The sequence below is a fragment of the Gossypium hirsutum genome, chromosome A09 (assembly GCF_007990345.1).
Source record: "Gossypium hirsutum isolate 1008001.06 chromosome A09, Gossypium_hirsutum_v2.1, whole genome shotgun sequence".
Lineage (NCBI taxonomy): Eukaryota > Viridiplantae > Streptophyta > Magnoliopsida > Malvales > Malvaceae > Gossypium > Gossypium hirsutum.
In genome coordinates, this window is record NC_053432.1 from 81,219,186 (window position 1) to 81,239,189 (window position 20,004).

The window sequence follows — 20,004 nt, forward strand, 5'->3', positions numbered from 1 at the left end:
GTGTGCCTTGGCCGTGTGCCCTTAAACGGTTGCTGACGTCATAAATAAAGAGTTACACGGGCTGAGGACACGGGCGTATCCCAAGCCACACGGACGTGTGTGACCACACAGCCCAACCCACACGGGCATGTGACTCTCCAAAGCTAGAAAATTGGTTAAGTTGCCTAAAGATTTTCAAAGTTCTCGGTTTAGTCCCAAACCACCCTGATGTATGTTATAGGCTTCGAAGGCCTGTATAAGGGACAATATGCATGTGTTTGAAAAGTTTTAATTTTGGGCGAAATTTGGTAACTTGATTTTGTATGTTTGTGAATGTTTAAGTCCGATAATGCCTCGAACCCTTTCCCGGAGTTGGATACGAGTAAGAGGTGTTACATTTAGTGGTATCAGAGCTATGGTTTAGTCGATTCTCAGACTAACCTAGCATACGTATGAGAGTCCAGCTATACATGCCACCGATCCGTGATTGTGTGATGTCTCCCGACGTGTATGAGAGCCACTTTGTTTAGACAAAGGTACTCTCCAACCGAGCTACACCGACCATGTTGAATGTGATGCTAAAATATTCGAATAAAGTATAGTCATGACAAACTGAAACTTGGAAAGGTATGAATAAGGATTCATGAAATGTGTACATGGTGAAATGAGCTTATCTATGATTAATAGATAATTCTATGATGTAAATGGTTGATTTGCTTGAGTGAATGCATGTGTTTAGATAACTTATCAAAGATATAGATGGAATCAATATTCACGTACGCTTATATAAAAAAATCATGGTTGATAAGCTCGTATAGCTTAAGTAAATGTGTTAAATTACTTAGACTGATTCATATGATTGTAACGATATGTCTAAATGATAGTGTACGAGGTAAAAGTATGGATTGTGATAAGCTTATCTGTGTTTGTTGGCCCATGTATGATATCATGTGCATGGCTTATATGATTAAATGAATAGATAAGTTATCCAGAAAACATGGAATGCATGCATAATTATACTTGACAAAATGAGATAACTGGAAAGTGGGCATTAAATCAATATGAATGTTAGTTACTCGAAATGAATGATATGATTGAGATATGATTGCTATGATGAAAACTGTGTTACATGTATATGTATATGAGAGTTAAGTCAGAGGCCCTACGACCCCCTCCCCCTTACCAAAGTGGTGTTTTATAATGGAAATTCTTGTGATTTATGTTGAACGAGTTTCCAGGTGAGTAACCAAAGAGTTCAATGATGGAATGGTTATAAGCATGATTAGAGATTGAGAATGGGTTGATAAGTACAGACATGAGCTAGAAAGATATCGGATTGACCGAAAGATTGTTTAACTTTCACAACATTGTAGTTAGCGAAAAAGATTAATTTTGGTAAAATGATCTATCCTGATATGATGTCGAGAAATGTATTGATTGAAATTCCCTCATGAACTGGTTTTCTTAGTGAGGGGAATATTATGAAATTTGAGACGGCAGAAATAGTTAAAGGAATAATATTCGAAATATGAGATGTCCAAGCTCATCATTAACTCTAATTTGCAAAGAAAATCATAAAAGTCTAAGAGTAACCATTGAATCATCCCATAAACCTTAATTCTTCTAACCCCAAACTCCAATGTGTTACAGTTCTAGAATGGTTGTATTAATGATAAAGCCTTACAACTGTTCATGGGAAAACGACACTAATGATAGGTTCGACTTGGTGTCCTTTTGTGAGACATGTGTTTGGACAGGGTTGGTGGTGAAAATATTTATATATATTTATATATTATATTTTTTTAAGTTTATATATTATATATTATGAACTTTTATATATATTTCAAAATATTATAGGTTTTTATATATTTTTAATTGTATATATTTTATATATTTTTAAAATAATAATCTAAATTTGATATTTTATAAAAAAATTTAAAATATATAAACTTACTAAAAGTACATCTAGAATGAATTTAAATATATAGGCGTCTAGATTCAAATGTATCTAGACAGCCATTTGTCTAGATTCATTCTTGAAGTGAGAAAAAATATACTTCTTTAATTAATTTATATATTTTTAAAGACTTTTTAATTTATATCCACCCGTGTCATACTGAGAAGTTACAAAGTATTACCATCAAATTAACCATCAATGTCGTATCAACACGAACTAATGATGTTAATGTCGTCAGGGTACTAACGTCGATGATGAAATATATACTTAGATACCAATTAGGTACTTTTGGACTAATAAAAGGGTTAAATAATATATTAACACAATTAAAACAGATTAATGTAATTTTATAAAATATTATTATACACTCATTTTAATTACCTTAAATATTTTGGTCATTCATTTATTTTTTAAAATTAATTTTATTTATTTCAAAAAGATGAATTTTTACAAGAAATTAAGTTATTCAAATGTGGTGATGAAATTCAAGTTTTTTACTTAATCTTTTTTTTTTACCAAATGCTGCATCCATTTAAATTTAAGGAAAAGAAATTACAAAATCTTTGTGCTTACCGGCAACTCATCCAATCAATCCAGTTTTAACCTCAAAATCTAAAACCAAACCTTATTACACAACTAAGAGAGCACAGCCATTACATCAGATGCTCTCAGAGCAATATAGTTACTACCATCATTGCCCTTGAAGTCATTCCCAGCATACTTTGAATACAGGACGGTGTTTCCAGGCGAGACCGATAGTGGCTTTAGGTTACCTTCCTCATCTAAAGTACCAGGTCCAACAGCTATCACCTGTTTCATTTAATTCATGTATTTAAGTAAATACATTTTGCAACACCACAGCACAAAGTTCTATGCCCTCCTCCAAAATACTTGATTAACTGTTACTCACCGTTCCAATGGAAGGTTTTTCTTTGCTTGCCTCGGTCAGCAACAAACCTCCGGCAGTTTTCTCCTCAGCTTCCGAAACCTGCAACGGTATTCAAACACACCACCGGGTGCCTTCATAAGTCCATATTAATATCCAACCCCTTTTTTCTTTTTTCATCAATTACTTCTCAATACACTATATCATCACCATTCACACGTGTGAGACTCACTGTCTTGTGAATGGTGATCAAAACTTCAACAGAACATTGCAATGGCAACTGAATATACAGATTTCGCAAGGATGCGAACCTTAATGAAAACTCTGTCGTTCAGAGGTTTAAGATCTTTTATGTCATCGGTTTCAAGAAGTCCAACAATGTCATCCTCTTTTAGGAGAAGATGATTTGCACCATTGAACTCGACCTCCGTCCCAGCATACTTGGAATATATGACCTGAGCACCAGTCTACACAACCATGGCATTGTTGAAGTATAATAGTGGAGCAACAAATGGAAATGAACTGAGAAGAATATCTGGTCCATGAAAACTCACCTTCACAGAACTTTCCGATTTCGTATTCCCAATTGTCTTCCCTTCACCAACAGCAACCACCTCACCTCCTTGAGGCTTTGATTGAGCAGTTGTTGGAAGCAAAATGCCACCCTCAGTCTTCTCCTCTGTTTCTTTGATCTTCACCAACACTCTGTCACCCAAGGGCTTAACTGAAGTGTACTGCATAGGGCAATAAGATCGTTTTATGTAAGCAGAAGCAGTGTACATACAAGGAGATGAATCCACGGAAACGATTGGCTTTGCTACACTAACTGTAGCAAATTGATATTATTTTTGGAGTTCCAATAAGCCAACAGCAACCAATTCATGTCAGGTTTCATACATTTAAAACATGTTTAAAACAGAAAAAGCATTCAGAGTCGCCCCAAAAGGTCAAGTTTCGACAAGTGAAAATATTCAGCAAACAGGTAAACATGAATTGAAAACAATACCCAAAAAAAGCTAGTTTACTCAACAACAAAGCAGCGATAGCACCAATAATTATTAAAAAGAATAAAGTAATAAGAAGAAATACCTTAGGGGCAACAACCGTAGCTGCTTTAACAACCAAACCTCTGAAGGACCTGCTGGTCACAGCCCCAGGCTTTAATGTTCCAAAGGAAGAGAATTTGACGGTGGACAGCCTAAGCCCTTGTAATGAAGCCAAGTTCCTAGCTGATGCTGTCACTGACGACGCTGTTAGCTGAGATGTAGCCATTTCTGTATTCAAATTTCACAAAAATCATTCCTGCAAATCAATGATTCTTAGGAATAAAAACCAATATATGTAAAAAGAAAATACCTTTGAGAAAGATTGAAAAGGATAAGGGGTTGTTTGGTTTGGTTGCTTGAAACTGGAGAAATCTTAAAAAGAAGATAAAACCCTAGTGTGTTAAAATGGGTTTTATTTATTTGATAAGAGACTTCTAGAAAATTGATAATCACGCGCCTCACTCTCCAGTGAGTGGATTAGGAGTGAAACGGGTTAAGCCCAACAAGACACTAGGTTAAGGATATCCCACGCGCTTTCGAGGAACAAGATGAACAACACACAAAGAGCACCTAAAAACACAGACTTCTGGAAGGAGGAAATGAAAATTAAAATTCCATAATTTTAAATTTGCAGATTTATCGTAAGTAGAGGCTGTAAAAACTATTGTGTTCTTTGATTATATTTTAATTTGATGTTGGGGGTAAATTATATTCATCAACAGGTAAAAAAAACTTACATATTTTAACCTCAAAATAATTACATAATCATAATTATTGAAATTATTAAGTAAGACGTTTATAAAATTATTGATATATATTTCTTTTTAACAATCATATTAATTTTTTTTACACAATATTTAAAATTAAGTAACATAATTTTTTAAATTTTACTAAAAGTTAATGATTTTTATAGATGTTGTTTTAGGTTATATCTTTAGTTAAAGAAATGTTAGCCTTTTATCTAAATCGAAGAGAGATTAGTTACCCTCTAACAAGCACATTAAGAGAGTACACTAAGCATACTAAATAATTTTAGTGGCACTACTGGTTAGCTTCTAACAAGCACACCAAAAGAGCACACAAATACACTAAAGGATTTTGCAGAAAGTTAGAAACTAATATTGTTCAAACTTTAATTTTTGGGACTCTTGGGAGGTCTCTTTTATAACAATTAAGCCCTTAAGATTGATTAAAATAAACGATCAAAATCGCTTATATAATTATATACAAGGCTAGATCTTTTTAGAGTTTCTGGAATGTTCTATTTGATTATATAAGATTTTGATATATTTTTTAAACTTGTTTTTACTTTTTAAGATCTTCTCTTACGTTTTAACATTATTTGACGACTTTTAAGGATTTTTAAGTGTTTTACAGCTATTCAAAACGTTCAAAAAATCCCTTAACTCTTTCTTCTAAAAATGGTATTGTTTTAGGATTGTCACACTTGAGGGGCCTCCCTAGGTCTTTAGTGGCCTTTGTCTATACTTGAGGGCCTTTGCCTAGACTTGGGTGGTCTACTCAGCAACTTCAGGTGCCTTACTCATAGGCATGCCTTGATATTCTTCCTACTCGATCTAGCAATGCCGTCGTTGCTAAGGGTGCTTGGCACTCAGTTTCTCATACAGATCCAAACATGAACGATTTCTTCAAAGCTTCAACTCCAATTGTTCTACACTTGGCTTCTCATGAATAGTTCCAATGCTTACAACATAAGCGACTTCTTCAAGGCTTCGATTCTAAGTGTTCTAGTATCAGCTTCACATGACCATTGCTTCCTTTGATGGAACTTTTAGTCTTGATCTCCTTACTCTTATGTTGTTGAGACTATTTTCGCTGATTCTGTTGCATTTAATTTATAACTAATAACTCTTATATGATGTTTTAAAAATATTTTTATATAGAATATTTAAATTATTTCACATATTTAAATATAAATATTTTTTACATTATAAAAGTTTATTATAAATTAAATAAAAAAATTATTTGATATAAATGATCACAAATTTTTAACTTACTCCATAAATAGTTCAAACAAACTCGTATCAATTTTTAATTTCACACCTTTTTTCCCCTTACTTAGCCCTGCATTCGTCTTTATTGCATTAGGTAATAACACAATAAAATCCACCTGTCTCTCTTTTTTAATACAATGGCAAAAACAAGACAAATCATGGATTTCCTAGTCTTCTCAATGCTTCCTTGGAAGCCCATTTCAATTCTCCATGGTTCTCATTACAAACATCAATATATTGAAAAAGATTTCTTAAAACTATGATGTCATCCTGAATTGGTTTAGCTTCCCAGTCCACCTTGTTCTGCTTGCCTCCAAGGATTTTGCTCACTGATCTGTCTTTTGTCCATATAAGTGCTGAGGTTATGGCTTCCGAATGAATCGGACCATAAGTAGCTTCCGAATGACGCTGTGGCTTTGGTTGAATATTTCTCGCACAATTCTCCGCGTTTTAAAGTCATGTGTCCTAATGCTTACCAAGGAGTTCCTTCTGCACCATCCAATGAAAACGTTGTGACTTGTAGTTGATCCAACTCTTGTCAATACTAGTGTTACTCTCTTCCTCTTCTCCTCTGGGGGCTCCAGCTCGAGAATGCCTTAAATGGTGTCATGCGTTGCAGTGGTGGCTAGGCTAATGACTAAAATCGGGTTGGGGGTTACACCTTCTTGCACTACTTTATTCCTATGGACCCATATGTTCCATGGTGAACGCCTTGGTCTCTCCCTCCTCTCCTACATATCTAATCTTGAACTGAACTTGTATTCAGACAGCACACACGCAGCAAAAGTGCACTTACGGAATGAGTGGTCCACGTCCTCTTTTTCTTGAGGAAGGATTGTATGAAACTGTAACGACACGTCATCTGTATCCCTTTCCAATAGTTTTATGCCACGTCAGTATTCTTATCTTGAATTTCAGGATTTTAATTTGGATTTGAGTTTTTTCAGGATAAAATCCTGAAATTCAGGATAAGAGTACTGATGTGGCGTAAAACTATTGGAAAGGAATATAGATGATGTGGCGTCACTGTTTTATACAATCCTTTCCCCTTTTTCTTTATGGCATAAGGGACATTTTGGATCCATTGTTCCGATTCTTGTGTGAATTTTTTGCCGTCAATAATAATGCATTGTTGAGAATATTTATAACTATTGTTTCACACTTATATGTCGCGACACCAATCTCTTATTTGAAGTCATGATATTAATTTACTGTTTTCAAAATCGCGATACCATCTTCTTGTCGTTGATGTCGCGGCATGAGACTTTCATGGTTATGACGCCAACTTGATAAAACTTAAAAACTTTACATTTTAATCCTCAAATGGTTTCAGGTTATCATAGAAACTTTCGTAAGCTTGTATAACCTCAAATATAAATATAAAGCATGTTATATTGATGTATTAATTGGAATAATTTGTTATAAATTATGGGAATGTATCATAATTGTAACTGTAATTATTCCGGCAACAAACTTAATATTCTATAACTCGAACCCGATAGTCAAATCGGATATAGAATATTACATCTACTCCACTCATAAAAAATTTCCTATTTAAAAGATTGATTCCTTCAAAATATGATCTCACCTCAGTCTATCTATTGTGGTGGTGCTTTGTACCTCCCATCTGAATGTCATAATTATACTGATTGGCTTATTACATGTTAAATGTGTTAAGCTCATGCCATTATAGTACACGAAATAATATTTTAAATATCCAAATAGATATTTTTAAAAAAATACCACATTAAAAACTCGATCAAAGTAGACATACCATTTATGATATTATCTTTTAATTAATTCAATCGAACAGATTAAAATATTTCCATCCATCAAAGTCTTATTTTGCTTGAAAAATTCAATTGGTTTAAATAAAATTAAAAGTAAAGATTACTGTAAATAGTAATTATTTCTTCTAATAAAACAAGCGGGTGATGGTTTTAATTAGAGGCACACATACATCAAAATCATAGATATTTATTCAAATACGGTTTAAATTTCCGCTTTTTAGATTTCGAAAATTTAGGTGAAGTCGTTAGCATTATTAAAATTATTTTGTTAAATTTAAATTTATTATAAAGTCATTTTTTTAATTAGAGTTAACAAATTTAACTTGAATTTTAAAATCTAAAATATAATAGGATTAAATTCCTGAAAATAAAAGTGTATGGATTAATTTCAAATTTGTAAAAAATATAAGGATCTATGACATATTTTAACCTTTCTCAAATAACCTGACTTTTGGGCTTGGATAAGTAACATCTTCGACAAATTTTAATTTAACAAAAATAAATCCTGATTGGGATAAGCCCATAAAAATTGTGTGGCCCAAACCCATATTATTTCCCGCCAAACTCAGTCATGGCTTTCCCGCCATAGTTATGCTTATCATCTCAGTTCTGCCCGCCACTCGATCGCCTCTCTTTCTCTCTCACACACACAGTTTTTGGTTTAGGGTTTTAACAATGGCGGATGTAAAGGAAATCTCTAAGAAGCGGAAGCGATTATCCTTTCCTGTAACTCGTTCGTTAATTGGAAGCTTCATTCGTAGCAAATCCCAGGTTCAAAGCGGAAGCCAATCCCAACACGGTAGAAACCACCATGATCAGCAACCCATTGTCAAGAAACTGAAAAACAGCTTACCAGATGAAGATTCATCGATGGGGTACGGTTTATCCGCCGTTTCCATCAAAGATCTCCGTTTAAGACGGGTCATCTCTCCCTCTTCCACCGATGGAGTGATTCCTGACAGTTTCGATGATACTGAGAATCTGGGGAAACCTCAAATTGCTGAGATTCACTTGGGTGCAACTCAAGAACCGTTGGAAAATGGAAGTTTTAAAAAGTTGGATATGTCGAATGAGAATTTTGTGCAGTCGACACCACCAGATGCTGAGATCTTTGGAGCTGAACCAGTGGTTGAAAGAAACGGAGGTGAATTTTCAGATCAGTTCTTAGAGAAGAAGCCATGTGAAAAAGGCTCTCATCAGCAGAAAGATGCCATGAACAATTCAATGAAATCAGTAAGATTTTAATATAAATTTTTTTTCCGTTTAATTTAATGCTTGGTTGATACTTTTTGCTATTGGTTTTGTTTCTATTTTTGGAATTCCTCCTCAAATTGTATGTTTTTTATATCCATATGAAAAATACACAAGAATTATTGTTGAGTAGAGCTTTTAACTTGAGTTATCAAGCGAGTCGAGTTCAAGTATTTTAATTTAGCGAATTTGAGTAGTTCAGTTTTTATTGTTATGGATATTCAATCAAGTTTCGAGTTGAGCTTGAGCTTCATCTATTTTAAATTTGATTCAGCTTGATTATTAGTACCTATACATATATTGGTAATTTTATTTAGTAATGCTGGTTGCTCGTGTATTGTGGACTAGGTTCTTAAACCTTGTTCTCGTGCGAGGCTTTTCAGAACTCCAGGCTCATTCAGCTACAGAAGATTGCTTCCTTACTTGATGGATATAGAAAAAGATCATTCTGGTAAATTCTCTGCAGTTTTCTCTTTGCTTTTTCTCTCTTTCCAAACAATCAAATGTATTGTCTAAACTAAGACAAACATTCTTGTATGTGATCTTTACAGGTTCCCAAACAATGGGTCACCCTCAAAAACCTGAGAAGGGTTTCGAGGACGAGCATCTCTTGGCTTCAAATGGTCCAAAATCATTGCCAGATAAGACAACTAGCTGCTCCTTGGTGGTTCACGATACTGATTATGGTAAGCCGTTAATTGCGGCATCAGTCGAGTCCTCTACCTCAAGGGACGATGAGGCTTCCTCAATGCCAGTGGTTAATGGAGAAATTGAGAAACTTGAGTTGCAAGATTCTTTTGAAGGCCGGAATCTGAATTGTTTGAAAAATTGTTTATCTTCAACTATAGAGGATTCTCATTTCAATGAGGAAAATTTAGTTGGTGCGGTTTCTAGTAATAAAACATCGACAGATAACATCGAGGTTGCAAAGATTAGTGTTGAACATCCTTGCAATGCTCAAAGTCTCGAAGTTTTGGGCCAGAATTTTTCTACACTTAATAATAAGTGTGAATCTTCTTGTGATTTTGAAGTTACAGAAAGTTCTGAAGATGACACAAAGAGGTCTGAGATTCAAGGGATGCCAAAAGCCACCATTTGTAATTCCTTTGAATGTCAGAACCTGAATTCTGTGGATCCTGCATTGTCTGAAATGGGAGGAAACGGAATATGCAGTTTACAGCAGAGAGTTGACATTGATGGTGAAGTTGTGGAACGCGTTGAAGACTTAAGTGGAGAATGTATGTCGATGACACCGCCTGATGTCAATACGTCCTCCAAGTACAAGACTGATGGTAGCAGAGGCAACACAGCGGATAATGTTTCACAAGGTGTAGGTCAAGTTACTGAGAAGTTGACAAATGAAACGCTTCACAGAAATAACAGTCAGGGCCATGCTAAAAGCCCAGACTCAAGTCCTAAAAACAAGATGGTAAGCTTCCATCTACCTACCAGTGTTTCCGGTTATGGTAGTTATTTGCAGTGTCTAATTTGCTGACTCTATAGGTGCATGTTATACTAATTAAAGATGAATGTTTAAAGACATTTCATGCTAATGTCACTGTGGCTGTGATGTTTAATAGGCTCCAAAAGCACACTTGCATCTGAAGTTATCTAAAATTCCGGGTTCAGTCAGTTATAGTCGGTTGCTTCCGTATTTGATTGATATAACAAGTCAAAACTCCAGTGAGTCCTATTTCTTCCATTCAGATAATACTGTTGTTTTACATTTAGATCAGAGCCTAAGTATTTTTAACCTTTTTCTTTGATTCTTTACTAGGTGCTTCTGGAAATAATCAGTCACTGAAAGTTGAGAAAAGTTCCAAAGAAAAGCCACTTTCACTGTTCATTACTCCTGCCAAAGACACATCAATGCTAACTTCCAATGACAAAAGTTGTCCCGTAGAGCGTCATAAGGGTGATGATATTAAGCTAGATGTGGTTGCAGCATCAGTTACGAGTACTTCTGACCATAAACCAACAGAGTCTCCTCCTAAACAAGTAGCTGAATCCCCGATGATAATGAATTTACAAGAACCAGGACCACCTGTAAAACCTTCTGCATTGGATACAAGTCAGAAGTTAGAAACTAGGCTTAAAGATGTGGTTCAGTCGCCAGCCATGTCATCAAGCTCTCCAAGAGAAGAAGATGCTAAATTGGCGGCTAATCAGTTACCTCTTGAAACGGATGCGAACTGCATAAAGTCTACCGAGAAATGTGCAAACCATGAAAAGCATATTGAAGCTAGCTTTGTTGAAGCCTCTATGCCTCCTAGAATTCCTTCTGCTAGTCTTCAAAAGGGGATCCTTAAAAGAAACCCCCGTGGATGCAGAGGTATTTGTACTTGTCTGAACTGTTCTTCATTTCGGCTTCATGCAGAGAGGTCATTTGAATTCTCAAGAATTCAGATGCAAGATGCTGAAGAAGTGGCTTTAGATTTGATTAAAGAGTTATCTTACCTACGGAATATGTTGGAAAAATCTGCTTTCGTTGCCAAAGATCAGACCAACATTTGCATCGATCAGGTGAATATGACATGATCACTTATTCTTATACTTAGCTTTTAAATATAGTGAGGTAACTGGAAATCTTAATCAAAATAATTTGCGAGTATTATAAAAAATCAAAATGCCTGAATGTTTTAGATGCTTTGCTGCAGCTACCATTAATGCAGTAAAAATCTATATTGGCTTCTTTACCATATTAGATCACGCACTAATAGCGCAAATGTCAAATCCTTCTCTAAGACATGAAGTTTAACGTTCTTACAAAGTTTATTTTCATTTCATTATTATCCATATACCTGTCATAGATTATTCTCACTACAGAAATTCGTGCTAAAACTCTAATATGCTCGATTCAGGTCAAGGAAGCTTGCAAGAAAGCCTCTGATGCTGAAGAACTTGCCAAAACCCGACTCAGTGAAATGAACTATCATCTAAACATTCACTGCAGAATCCCAGTAAGTACTTAACACTTTTCATTCCATAAAAGAAACATCTCTGAATCATTTATCTGCCATTTCCCCTCACTCCCCCACTAATCTCCTGCTAAATTACTACATATTAGTATCATCTTATGGTTTCTTGCACACCAAGCAATCTTACTTCCATCTTGTTCATGTAGTGTGAGCAGCGACCAAGCGTGAGATTTGCCGATTATGTTGAAGAACACGTCATCCATCCGATAGCAGACTCATCGAACAAATAGTTTCAACATAAGAGTTGTTCTTTCTTTGTAATTGTTACTTTATTAGTTAGCTTTGATGATGATATCCCCGTTTCATTTCCAAAATAGCATCTGCCTATATTGATAGTGGTCACACAGACAGCATATTTGTACGCCGTTTTTCCATGTAAGAGAAACAAAAAAGTATGCGAAGAAAAAAGGTGATTTTTGAGTCGCCATTCGATCAATTTCATTAGGTTGAATCTGTTATGTAATAAAAATAAATATTAAATATGTGATTTTGATATCATATAAGAGTATTATTATTTTATAAAAATAAGTATTTGACTTAAATGGTATTTATATTATTAAGTACATGTACAATTAGTTCACGTGAAGTTATGGTAAAATTGAGGCAATTAATTAATTTGAAATTTTTATCTTTTCAAAATATTTAAAATTATCCATTGAAGTAAATTGAAAAATAAAAGAGTAAATGACAAAATTTCTATAAAAGTTTTGAAAATCACAAAATTAAGATTTTTAAAATATTTATTTTTCTTAAAATGTTTATCTTGAATTATGTTACATAAGATTTAATCTGCCATTTAATAATTAAATTAAGAATTTTAATAATAGAATGACCTAATTGATATAATCTTAATAGTTTAGAGATGTAATTAAAATGATTTGAAGTTTAATGACCAATTTAAAATTAGAGTCATAGTTTGGAAATGTTTGGTGGAATTAACTCCTTTCTAAAATAAAAGTAAAGAGGTTAAACTCCAAAAGTACAAAGAGTACATATATTTAAACCTAAAATAGGCTCAAAAATTCTATATGTTTTATATATTTGGAATTTAGCAAATGTACTTTTCCAAGCTAAAAATTCAGGTCTAATTGTTAATATTGTTAAAATTATTTGGTTAAATTTACTGTTATCTTCTTTTGAAAATAAAAATAAAAATATTCATTTAATAACTATACAACAAAAAAATGACATTGTAATAAATTTGAGTTTAATAGAAGAAATTTAATTGTATTAACTATTAGAGTGCATTTTTCATCATTATAATATTGGGGAACAAAATTTAAACTACTAACTATAAGTAGATAACAAAGTTTAAATTCATATTATTTAAATACTATATAAGAGTTTTAATCACTATTTCAATGCAGTAGGACGTAGATTTTAGTGTACTGAAGCGCATTATTCTTTTATTTATGGGTTGGAGAAGGATTATGGGTAATTCTAAACATTATGTAAAAAAAAACAAATATAATCAAAACCTATAATAAAATTATTTAAAAAATAAACATAAAATACACCATATTTTAACTTAATAAAATATAGCATCTAAAAAAAATAGATGGTTCATGAAAAGTCAATGATGGATAAAAAAAAACATGAAGTACTAGGATGAAATTAAGTATTAACTATAAAAAATTAAGAAACAAAATACTAATTGAATATGCTGGTTGCAGACAAAACCATATATAAATTCTGGGCAATGTGGTGTCTAATATCATTTTATTTTTTATTTAATATGATATAATATAATATATTTTTTAATTATGATTGAATTTTAACACCCATGTCAAAAGAAAATATTATCTACTATAACTATTAAATATAAAAATAAATTTAATAGTTTTCTATTATAATTTTAAAATAAATAAATAAAATTCATTTTTATTTTACTTTTAATATTCCCGCCCCCGCCTCCCGCCCCCAAAACCTTAACCGTTTATAATGATCCTTCAATAAATTTTATCATTCCATTTTAATCGACTTTTATGTTTATAATGATTTTTTTATTCACATTTTGTCGTTTTTGCAGTCTAATTTTATAGAAAAATATTTTAATCATTTTTTTATTTTTTTATTAAAACCACCTCAAAAAAATTAATTTTGTTGACATATCTCACATTTGATTGTCATATAATGATATGTCAACATTTAATTCATTTTTAAAATTTAAATTTTTTATATATTCTTAATTATTTTAAATTTTTTAAAATTTTTAAAATTAATTAAATATTAAGATATCATGCACATAGCTATTTATGTATTGAAAAAATTCATCAATTGTGAGTAAAAAATAGATTTAAAAGTTAAAAAAATGAAAAATTAAATGAATGAATAAAATAATTTTTTTAAATGCAATATATTTTACTAATATTTGTTAATTATAATATTGGATTTTTAGAAAAATAGGATGAAATATTCATCACAATTAATACCTATCTTTAAAAGGTAAAAAAGAATCATGGCCTTATAATTTTCATTTAATACAAAAAGGATAAATCGATCGATTCGATGAATTACTTTAAAAAAGTCAATTAATTAGTTAAAAAAAGAGTAGCAGAGGGTTATTCATAACAAGCGCACATGGGGAACAGGATAATGCGTGATCACCATAAATTGTTAAAAGGACTCCATCACTGTTCCGTACAAAGTCCCTCTTATGAGTTAATATGATGAGTTAAGCCCCCCACCATTGAAACCGACAAACTGCGGTGTAAAAGTTCATTTTTTTAATTAGATACCCAGTTTTTTGTTTTTTCTTTTCTTTGCTAAAAGCCTAAAACCCCATTGGACTTTTCCACACTATTATTAGCTTTCTTCTTCAAAACCCTCAGTCTTCCCTGTGCTTGTTTCAGTTTTCACTGTAGAAAAGAAAAGCAAAAAAAAAAACCTTTGTTTAAGTTTCTTCATCTTTTTCTTCTTGTTTATTGTTCTTAGTTATGGACATTCAAGATCATGGGAAAAATCATCCCTCAGGTGTTTTTTTTTCTGTCTTTTTTCATTTTAATGTTTTTTTGTCATTATTTTCTGGGGTGGTTGAAGTTTTTTTTGGTGCTTTTTCTTGGTTACTCATTTTCCTGAAAAGCAAAAAAATATTTCTGGGTTTTATTGTTTCTTGAATAACTGCAACTTTTTCCCTTCATTATGCCTTTAGGGACTATTTTGTATATGTGGGTTTTTTTTCTTGTTCTTCTTTTGGCTTCTAGTTTCTTATTTTTTCCTTTTTTAGACTCACATTATGTAAAAATAATTGTCACTGTTTACAACTTTTTTTTTTCATTTTTTCATATATTTTAAGGACTGCTTAATGAAATAAGCTTGATATTTGCAGGGCATGAGAGCCATGGAGGAGTTCATTTATGTCACAAATGTGGGTGGCCTTTTCCAAACCCACATCCAAGTGCAAAACAGAGGCGTTCTCACAAGAGGATATGTGGAACCATTGAAGGTTACAAGCTAATTGATTCAAGGGATATTATCACTCATTCAACTCCTTCAGATGAGGAACCACTTTCAGATGAGTCTCATAAAACCCCCTGTAAGTTAACCAAGTTCCCTTTTCTAAGTGTATGAAAACAACGCTTTTTGCATAAATGGTCCTTTCAAAGGTAAAAAGTTTCAATTTTGTGCCATATAAATGGGCCAGTTTGTTGTATTGTATGGAGTTTTGGTGAATCTAGTTGCCCAACTCCCAAGAGTTATGGAAAAATCCAAAACTTTTGAGCTCATTATGGTGTCTTTCAATGGTTAAAACTTTAATTTTGATAGATATAAATAGGCTAGTTGGGGACAATTTGTTGGGTTGTAAGGAGTTTAGGGAGAAGAACAAGATTCCTTTTTTTTTGGTTGAACTGATGAACCAAATGTATTGATTTGGTGAATCTAGGTGCTCAAGTTCCTAAAGTTATGGAAAGCTGTAGTTTGGAGAAAAATATTGGTGGAATTGGAGCAATGTCCAACAAATCTGAAGATGAAGTCTTTTCGGATGCTGCAATGGAATTTCAAGATGGTGGATTTGGTCTGGGAAGGCTGGACAGTTTCAATCATCCTAGCAAATCAGACAGGGATCTTACTCCTGTCGTATCTTTCAAAGATTGTGAAGACACCTGTAAGTTCTTTTATGACACCCGATGATGAATTGTTGTAGGTTACTTCGAGTGAGGTGCCGTTGTTAATGGCTTGTCTGAAAATTTTAACTTGTGTCTACAAGTAGTTGCTTTTGAATTTAATGGCATATCTAATTTGCTTGTGGACAAATAATGTGAAGCTTATATTACACTAATGGTACCATCTAGCATGAATCTGGGGCTTAGTTTGGTTAGTTTATGCAATCACTCTTAAGATGTGTGCACTGTATATTAATTTCTGGGTCATTTAACAGGTGATGTGATCCCAATCAAAATGGAACCTCTAACGGACGTCTTGGAAGAGAGTAGTAAAGTCGGTGGTGGTGATAAGATGGCAGAATACACTGTTAGGCAGGAGACTAATGCCGAAAAGATAGAAAAGATGCTGGATGGAATTTCAGATTTGGGTCAGTTGGAGGAAGACTTCAGTGACAGGTTGGCTTCTAAAACATCCATTAATGAAAATGCCGAGCAAGAGAGTGATGGAAAGGGACACCTAGGAATTAGTTTAGAACGAAATCTAACAGATGTTGTGGCATCGAACAGGGTTCATGCGTATGTAACATCTGAAAAGACGGATGATATAACTCCTGAGACTCGGTTGGTTGATAGAGTAGTCAAAGTAAAAGAAAATGATGATAAATTGCCTCTCAACACTGTCATTAATGATCTTTCGGCTAAAGAAGAATCCGGAAAAGATATTGATGCTTCTACATATAACTTTCAAATACCGACTAATGCAGCACAAGATTCAACTAATGTGTGCGATAAAACAGAGAAGGAAAATGTAAGTGTTTATGCGCTAAAGCATGAGAGTTTTAAAGATCATAACACAGTGAAATTGCCTCAATCGAGGGCCTTAGCTTCTGAAGAAATAATAGTTGATGAGGAAGATGAAGTCAAAGACCTTGTTTCTCAGGAGAAATGTGATACTTTGTCATTAAAGCAGCTGGATAAAGACAATGCGGCAGATGCTTCGTGTATTCATGTTGCTGAAGACAGCTATAAACTTGGTGGAAATAAAGAAGAGCTTGTTGAAGGGAAAAGTGATGTGATTCAGCTTGATAAAGGGTCTGATACATTGGGGTCTTTTGTTGACGATGATACCACTAAGAACAAGACGGACCTGGAAGTCTGCTATCCCGAAGAAAAGCAGCCTGTTTTGGTTTCTCATACTGATGTTGAGACCAGAAAGTTAAATAATGTATGTGGCAGTGATGATATGGACGTTCCTCAATCGGGTAGAAATGGGGCTCATATAACTGAAGATGAGAACACGGGAAGAATTGATGATGAAAATTATGTGAAAAAGACATTAACGTTAAATGAATCTACAAACGGTTCTTCTCTGTCCCAAACCAACCCATCATCGAACTTACTTGATGTTGAAAATTCTGCATCTGAATCTTTTAGCCTGCATCATGATTCTCCAGTTGCCGCAAAGGAAGCTAATGATGAATATACAAGGGCCTTACCTGAGACCGAAGGCCCACACTTGAACAGGGCTTCAAACAGTCTCGATGACATGAAGGAATCCGAAATAAGTAGGGATATCAAGTTACAAGGAGAGTGTGTGGGCAAAGATCTTATGACTTCTGCAGTAAACAACATTGAAGGAAATGAGTTTGAGAAAACTTCACAGGACCAATTGAAGAAAGACTCGATACATTCACCATCATTTGCTGAGCCTATGGGTCGAATTTCTGGTGCTGTTGATGATAGCCATACAGGAAAGTCCGGAGTGGATGCTTCCGGGACTAGCACACTAAGTTTGCAAGGGGAGGCTGATAATGGCTCTATTAAGCCTCAACTCGATGCACCCGTAGGTGATGTTTTGAAATCAAGCAGTCACAATGATAGTTTGGCTGGTCAGTGGGGATCTGTTTCGGGCATGTTAGCATCTTCTTGCTCATTAATATAAATTTATCTTAGCATGATGAAGAATTTCTAATATGGCTTAACTAATCATTTATATAAACTTATATGAAGTTTAGAACCGTTCAATCTGAAGTAGGCTACTTCAGCTTTTAGGATTGATATCCATGTCTAACATTCACATCCAAGCCCGAGTAGCATGTAAAAGTGGACATTTTGTTCCAATAATTAAGCTCATTTCTTTTGTTTTTGTGTATGGAACAGTTTCCTCGATGCAATCAGATAACCCGGCTGCAATCAACACTGAAAATTTATCACCAACTGGCTCACATCCGTTGTTGGAACCAGAGAAAGCCAACATAAACAAACCATCAGCGGTATTGGGAGAAAAACATTTCGATAAATCTGATGAATTCGAGCCACCATCTTTCATGACACTAGTTGAACCTGGAGGCAGCAACCAAAACGTGGCTGCTGCATCTGAAATCCAGACCATGCAGAATTCACAACATGCTGGCTGGTTCCCTTCTATTACTCACGCAGCAAATGAGTCACAAGGAAGAAAGAAGGAAGAGATCATAGCAAAAGTAAACAACTGGAATACAATGCAGCACACTCCATTGAAGAGCCTACTGGGTGAAGCCATTAATGAGACCAAACCAAAGTCCCCTAATTCAACCAAGGCAGCTCCAAGAGATGAAAAAATAACCAAAGATAATGGAGGCATGGTTACCAAAGTTAGCTCAATTCTGGGACCTGAATCACCTGAAGCTGAGCCAAGCAATGTGGAAAAATGGGATTCTCCTGCAAGGTATCAAGCTGATATTAAAAGAGAGAAAAGGAAAATTAAGGGTAGGCCACTCTGGACACAGTTTGTATGCTGTTCATCTGCAAATTAGGATAGGATCATAAATGCCTCTAGACGTTATTGAGTGGGGGATTGCTTCTCAATGGCATTGTTTAATAGCAACTCTTTTATTTTTTTTTTCTTTTTAGCCTTGAATTTTTCTTATTCATGGGAATTTGTAGCTTGTAAATTATTTGGACAATTGCATTGTTTTTATTTTTTTGTCGTTGTTGTTGTAGTAGTACTAGTATATTCATATTATTTAGTATACTATAATTCATTATATCTGGGTGAAAAAACAATAATTTACAAGTCCAAACAAATTATTCAAAATGTGTCACTAATTTATGCTTACAACACAAATTGGTGTATCATGGTATTAGTGTGGAGCTACTCATTTGAATGACGAAATATGAGGTTAATCATTTAGGACCAACTAATTTTTCTGACTGAGGCCCAAAACATAGTGGCCTTGACCCCCTGTTTGGATGGTATAATTGCTATTTCAGGTTCTCTTAAATTTAATATTTTAATTTATTCCTTTTTAACTCTTTAAATAAAGAAAAAATTTGCATTTTTAGTCCCTTCAGAAAAAATAATTAATCTATTTAAGTTGTTTTAACCACAAAAAAAAAAAAAGCTTTGGACCCTCCAATTTTTTTAATTTCATCTCGGCATCCCAAAATAAAATTTCTAGTCCCCCCCCCATAAAAACCCTAATGCGTCTTCAAAATTATTCAAAATTTATTCTTCTTTTATTTTGTTAGATCAATAGCCTTATTCCACTCATTCTTATAAAGTTTTTATTTTTGTTACAATTTATTATCCTAAGACAACCTACTAATTTTGACTTCTGGGTGGTTTTTCTTAGACCATGTTTCATCTTACTATTTTATATTTCTATTTTATGTTTTTTATAAATTAATCCAGCACAATTTTCAAATCTATTATTCACGTGAAGAAAATAAAAAAACCTTGTTTCTTATGGTTGAATAATCAATTTTTTATGTCATGCGAGGCACAGATAAAATTGCATGTATCAATTTTAATGTTTTATATTTACGTTTTAAAAGGTTGTTATAAAATTTGTGGCGTATCAATAATAATATGATTGAGAAGAAGTCGATTATTAATAAAAATAAACTAACATGAACATATATGCAAGGAAAATTGTAAATTATTATAATAATATCGATTTTATCATGTTGATGCACTTATAATTTTGTATAACTATTAAAAACATATTGTTAATAATT

General features: G+C 33.5%; 3 protein-coding genes across 10 annotated transcripts; 2 read left to right on the forward strand and 1 right to left on the reverse strand.

Moving 5' to 3' along the window:
* Window positions 1-2,440: 2,440 nt before the first annotated feature.
* LOC107943848 (20 kDa chaperonin, chloroplastic-like) lies at window positions 2,441-4,233 on the reverse strand. The gene is given in 6 exon segments (NM_001327473.1): window positions 2,441-2,746; window positions 2,847-2,924; window positions 3,134-3,289; window positions 3,377-3,556; window positions 3,912-4,096; window positions 4,179-4,233. Coding segments are annotated over 5 exon segments (771 nt in total). The 5' UTR covers window positions 4,095-4,096; window positions 4,179-4,233; the 3' UTR covers window positions 2,441-2,572.
* Window positions 4,234-8,261: 4,028 nt separating this feature from the next.
* Window positions 8,262-12,382, forward strand: LOC121206286 (uncharacterized). The gene is made up of 7 exons (XM_041077135.1): window positions 8,262-8,906; window positions 9,273-9,375; window positions 9,476-10,353; window positions 10,505-10,607; window positions 10,702-11,447; window positions 11,786-11,884; window positions 12,049-12,382. Exons 1-7 carry the CDS (start codon window positions 8,265-8,267, stop codon window positions 12,130-12,132), a joined length of 2,655 nt encoding a protein of 884 aa, XP_040933069.1. The 5' UTR covers window positions 8,262-8,264; the 3' UTR covers window positions 12,133-12,382.
* A 2,184-nt stretch (window positions 12,383-14,566) lies between these two features.
* Window positions 14,567-18,974, forward strand: LOC121206287 (uncharacterized). Of its 8 annotated transcripts, none has more exons than XM_041077139.1 (6): window positions 14,568-14,875; window positions 15,231-15,437; window positions 15,786-16,007; window positions 16,281-16,461; window positions 16,573-17,915; window positions 18,166-18,974. In XM_041077139.1, the coding sequence occupies exons 1-6, from the start codon at window positions 14,839-14,841 to the stop codon at window positions 18,798-18,800; spliced, it is 2,625 nt and encodes an 874-aa protein (XP_040933073.1). In that variant the 5' UTR covers window positions 14,568-14,838; the 3' UTR covers window positions 18,801-18,974. The 8 variants fall into 8 exon arrangements, with proteins under 8 accessions (XP_040933077.1, XP_040933076.1, XP_040933073.1 ...); XM_041077141.1 differs by having other exon boundaries at window positions 16,573-17,852; XM_041077140.1 differs by having other exon boundaries at window positions 14,569-14,875; window positions 16,573-17,894.
* The last annotated feature ends 1,030 nt before the right edge of the window (window positions 18,975-20,004 follow it).

Coding starts and splice junctions, on each gene's coding strand:
- LOC121206286 (XM_041077135.1), top strand. CDS start 8,265: ATGCTTATCATCTCAGTTCTGCCCGCCACTCGATCGCCTCTCTTTCTC. Junction 10,354..10,504: donor CAAGTCCTAAAAACAAGATG/GTAAGCTTCCAT, acceptor GATGTTTAATAG/GCTCCAAAAGCACACTTGCA. Junction 10,608..10,701: donor TATAACAAGTCAAAACTCCA/GTGAGTCCTATT, acceptor ATTCTTTACTAG/GTGCTTCTGGAAATAATCAG.
- LOC121206287 (XM_041077136.1), top strand. CDS start 14,839: ATGGACATTCAAGATCATGGGAAAAATCATCCCTCAG. Junction 16,008..16,280: donor CAAAGATTGTGAAGACACCT/GTAAGTTCTTTT, acceptor GTCATTTAACAG/GTGATGTGATCCCAATCAAA. Junction 17,916..18,165: donor TCAGTGGGGATCTGTTTCGG/GCATGTTAGCAT, acceptor TGTATGGAACAG/TTTCCTCGATGCAATCAGAT.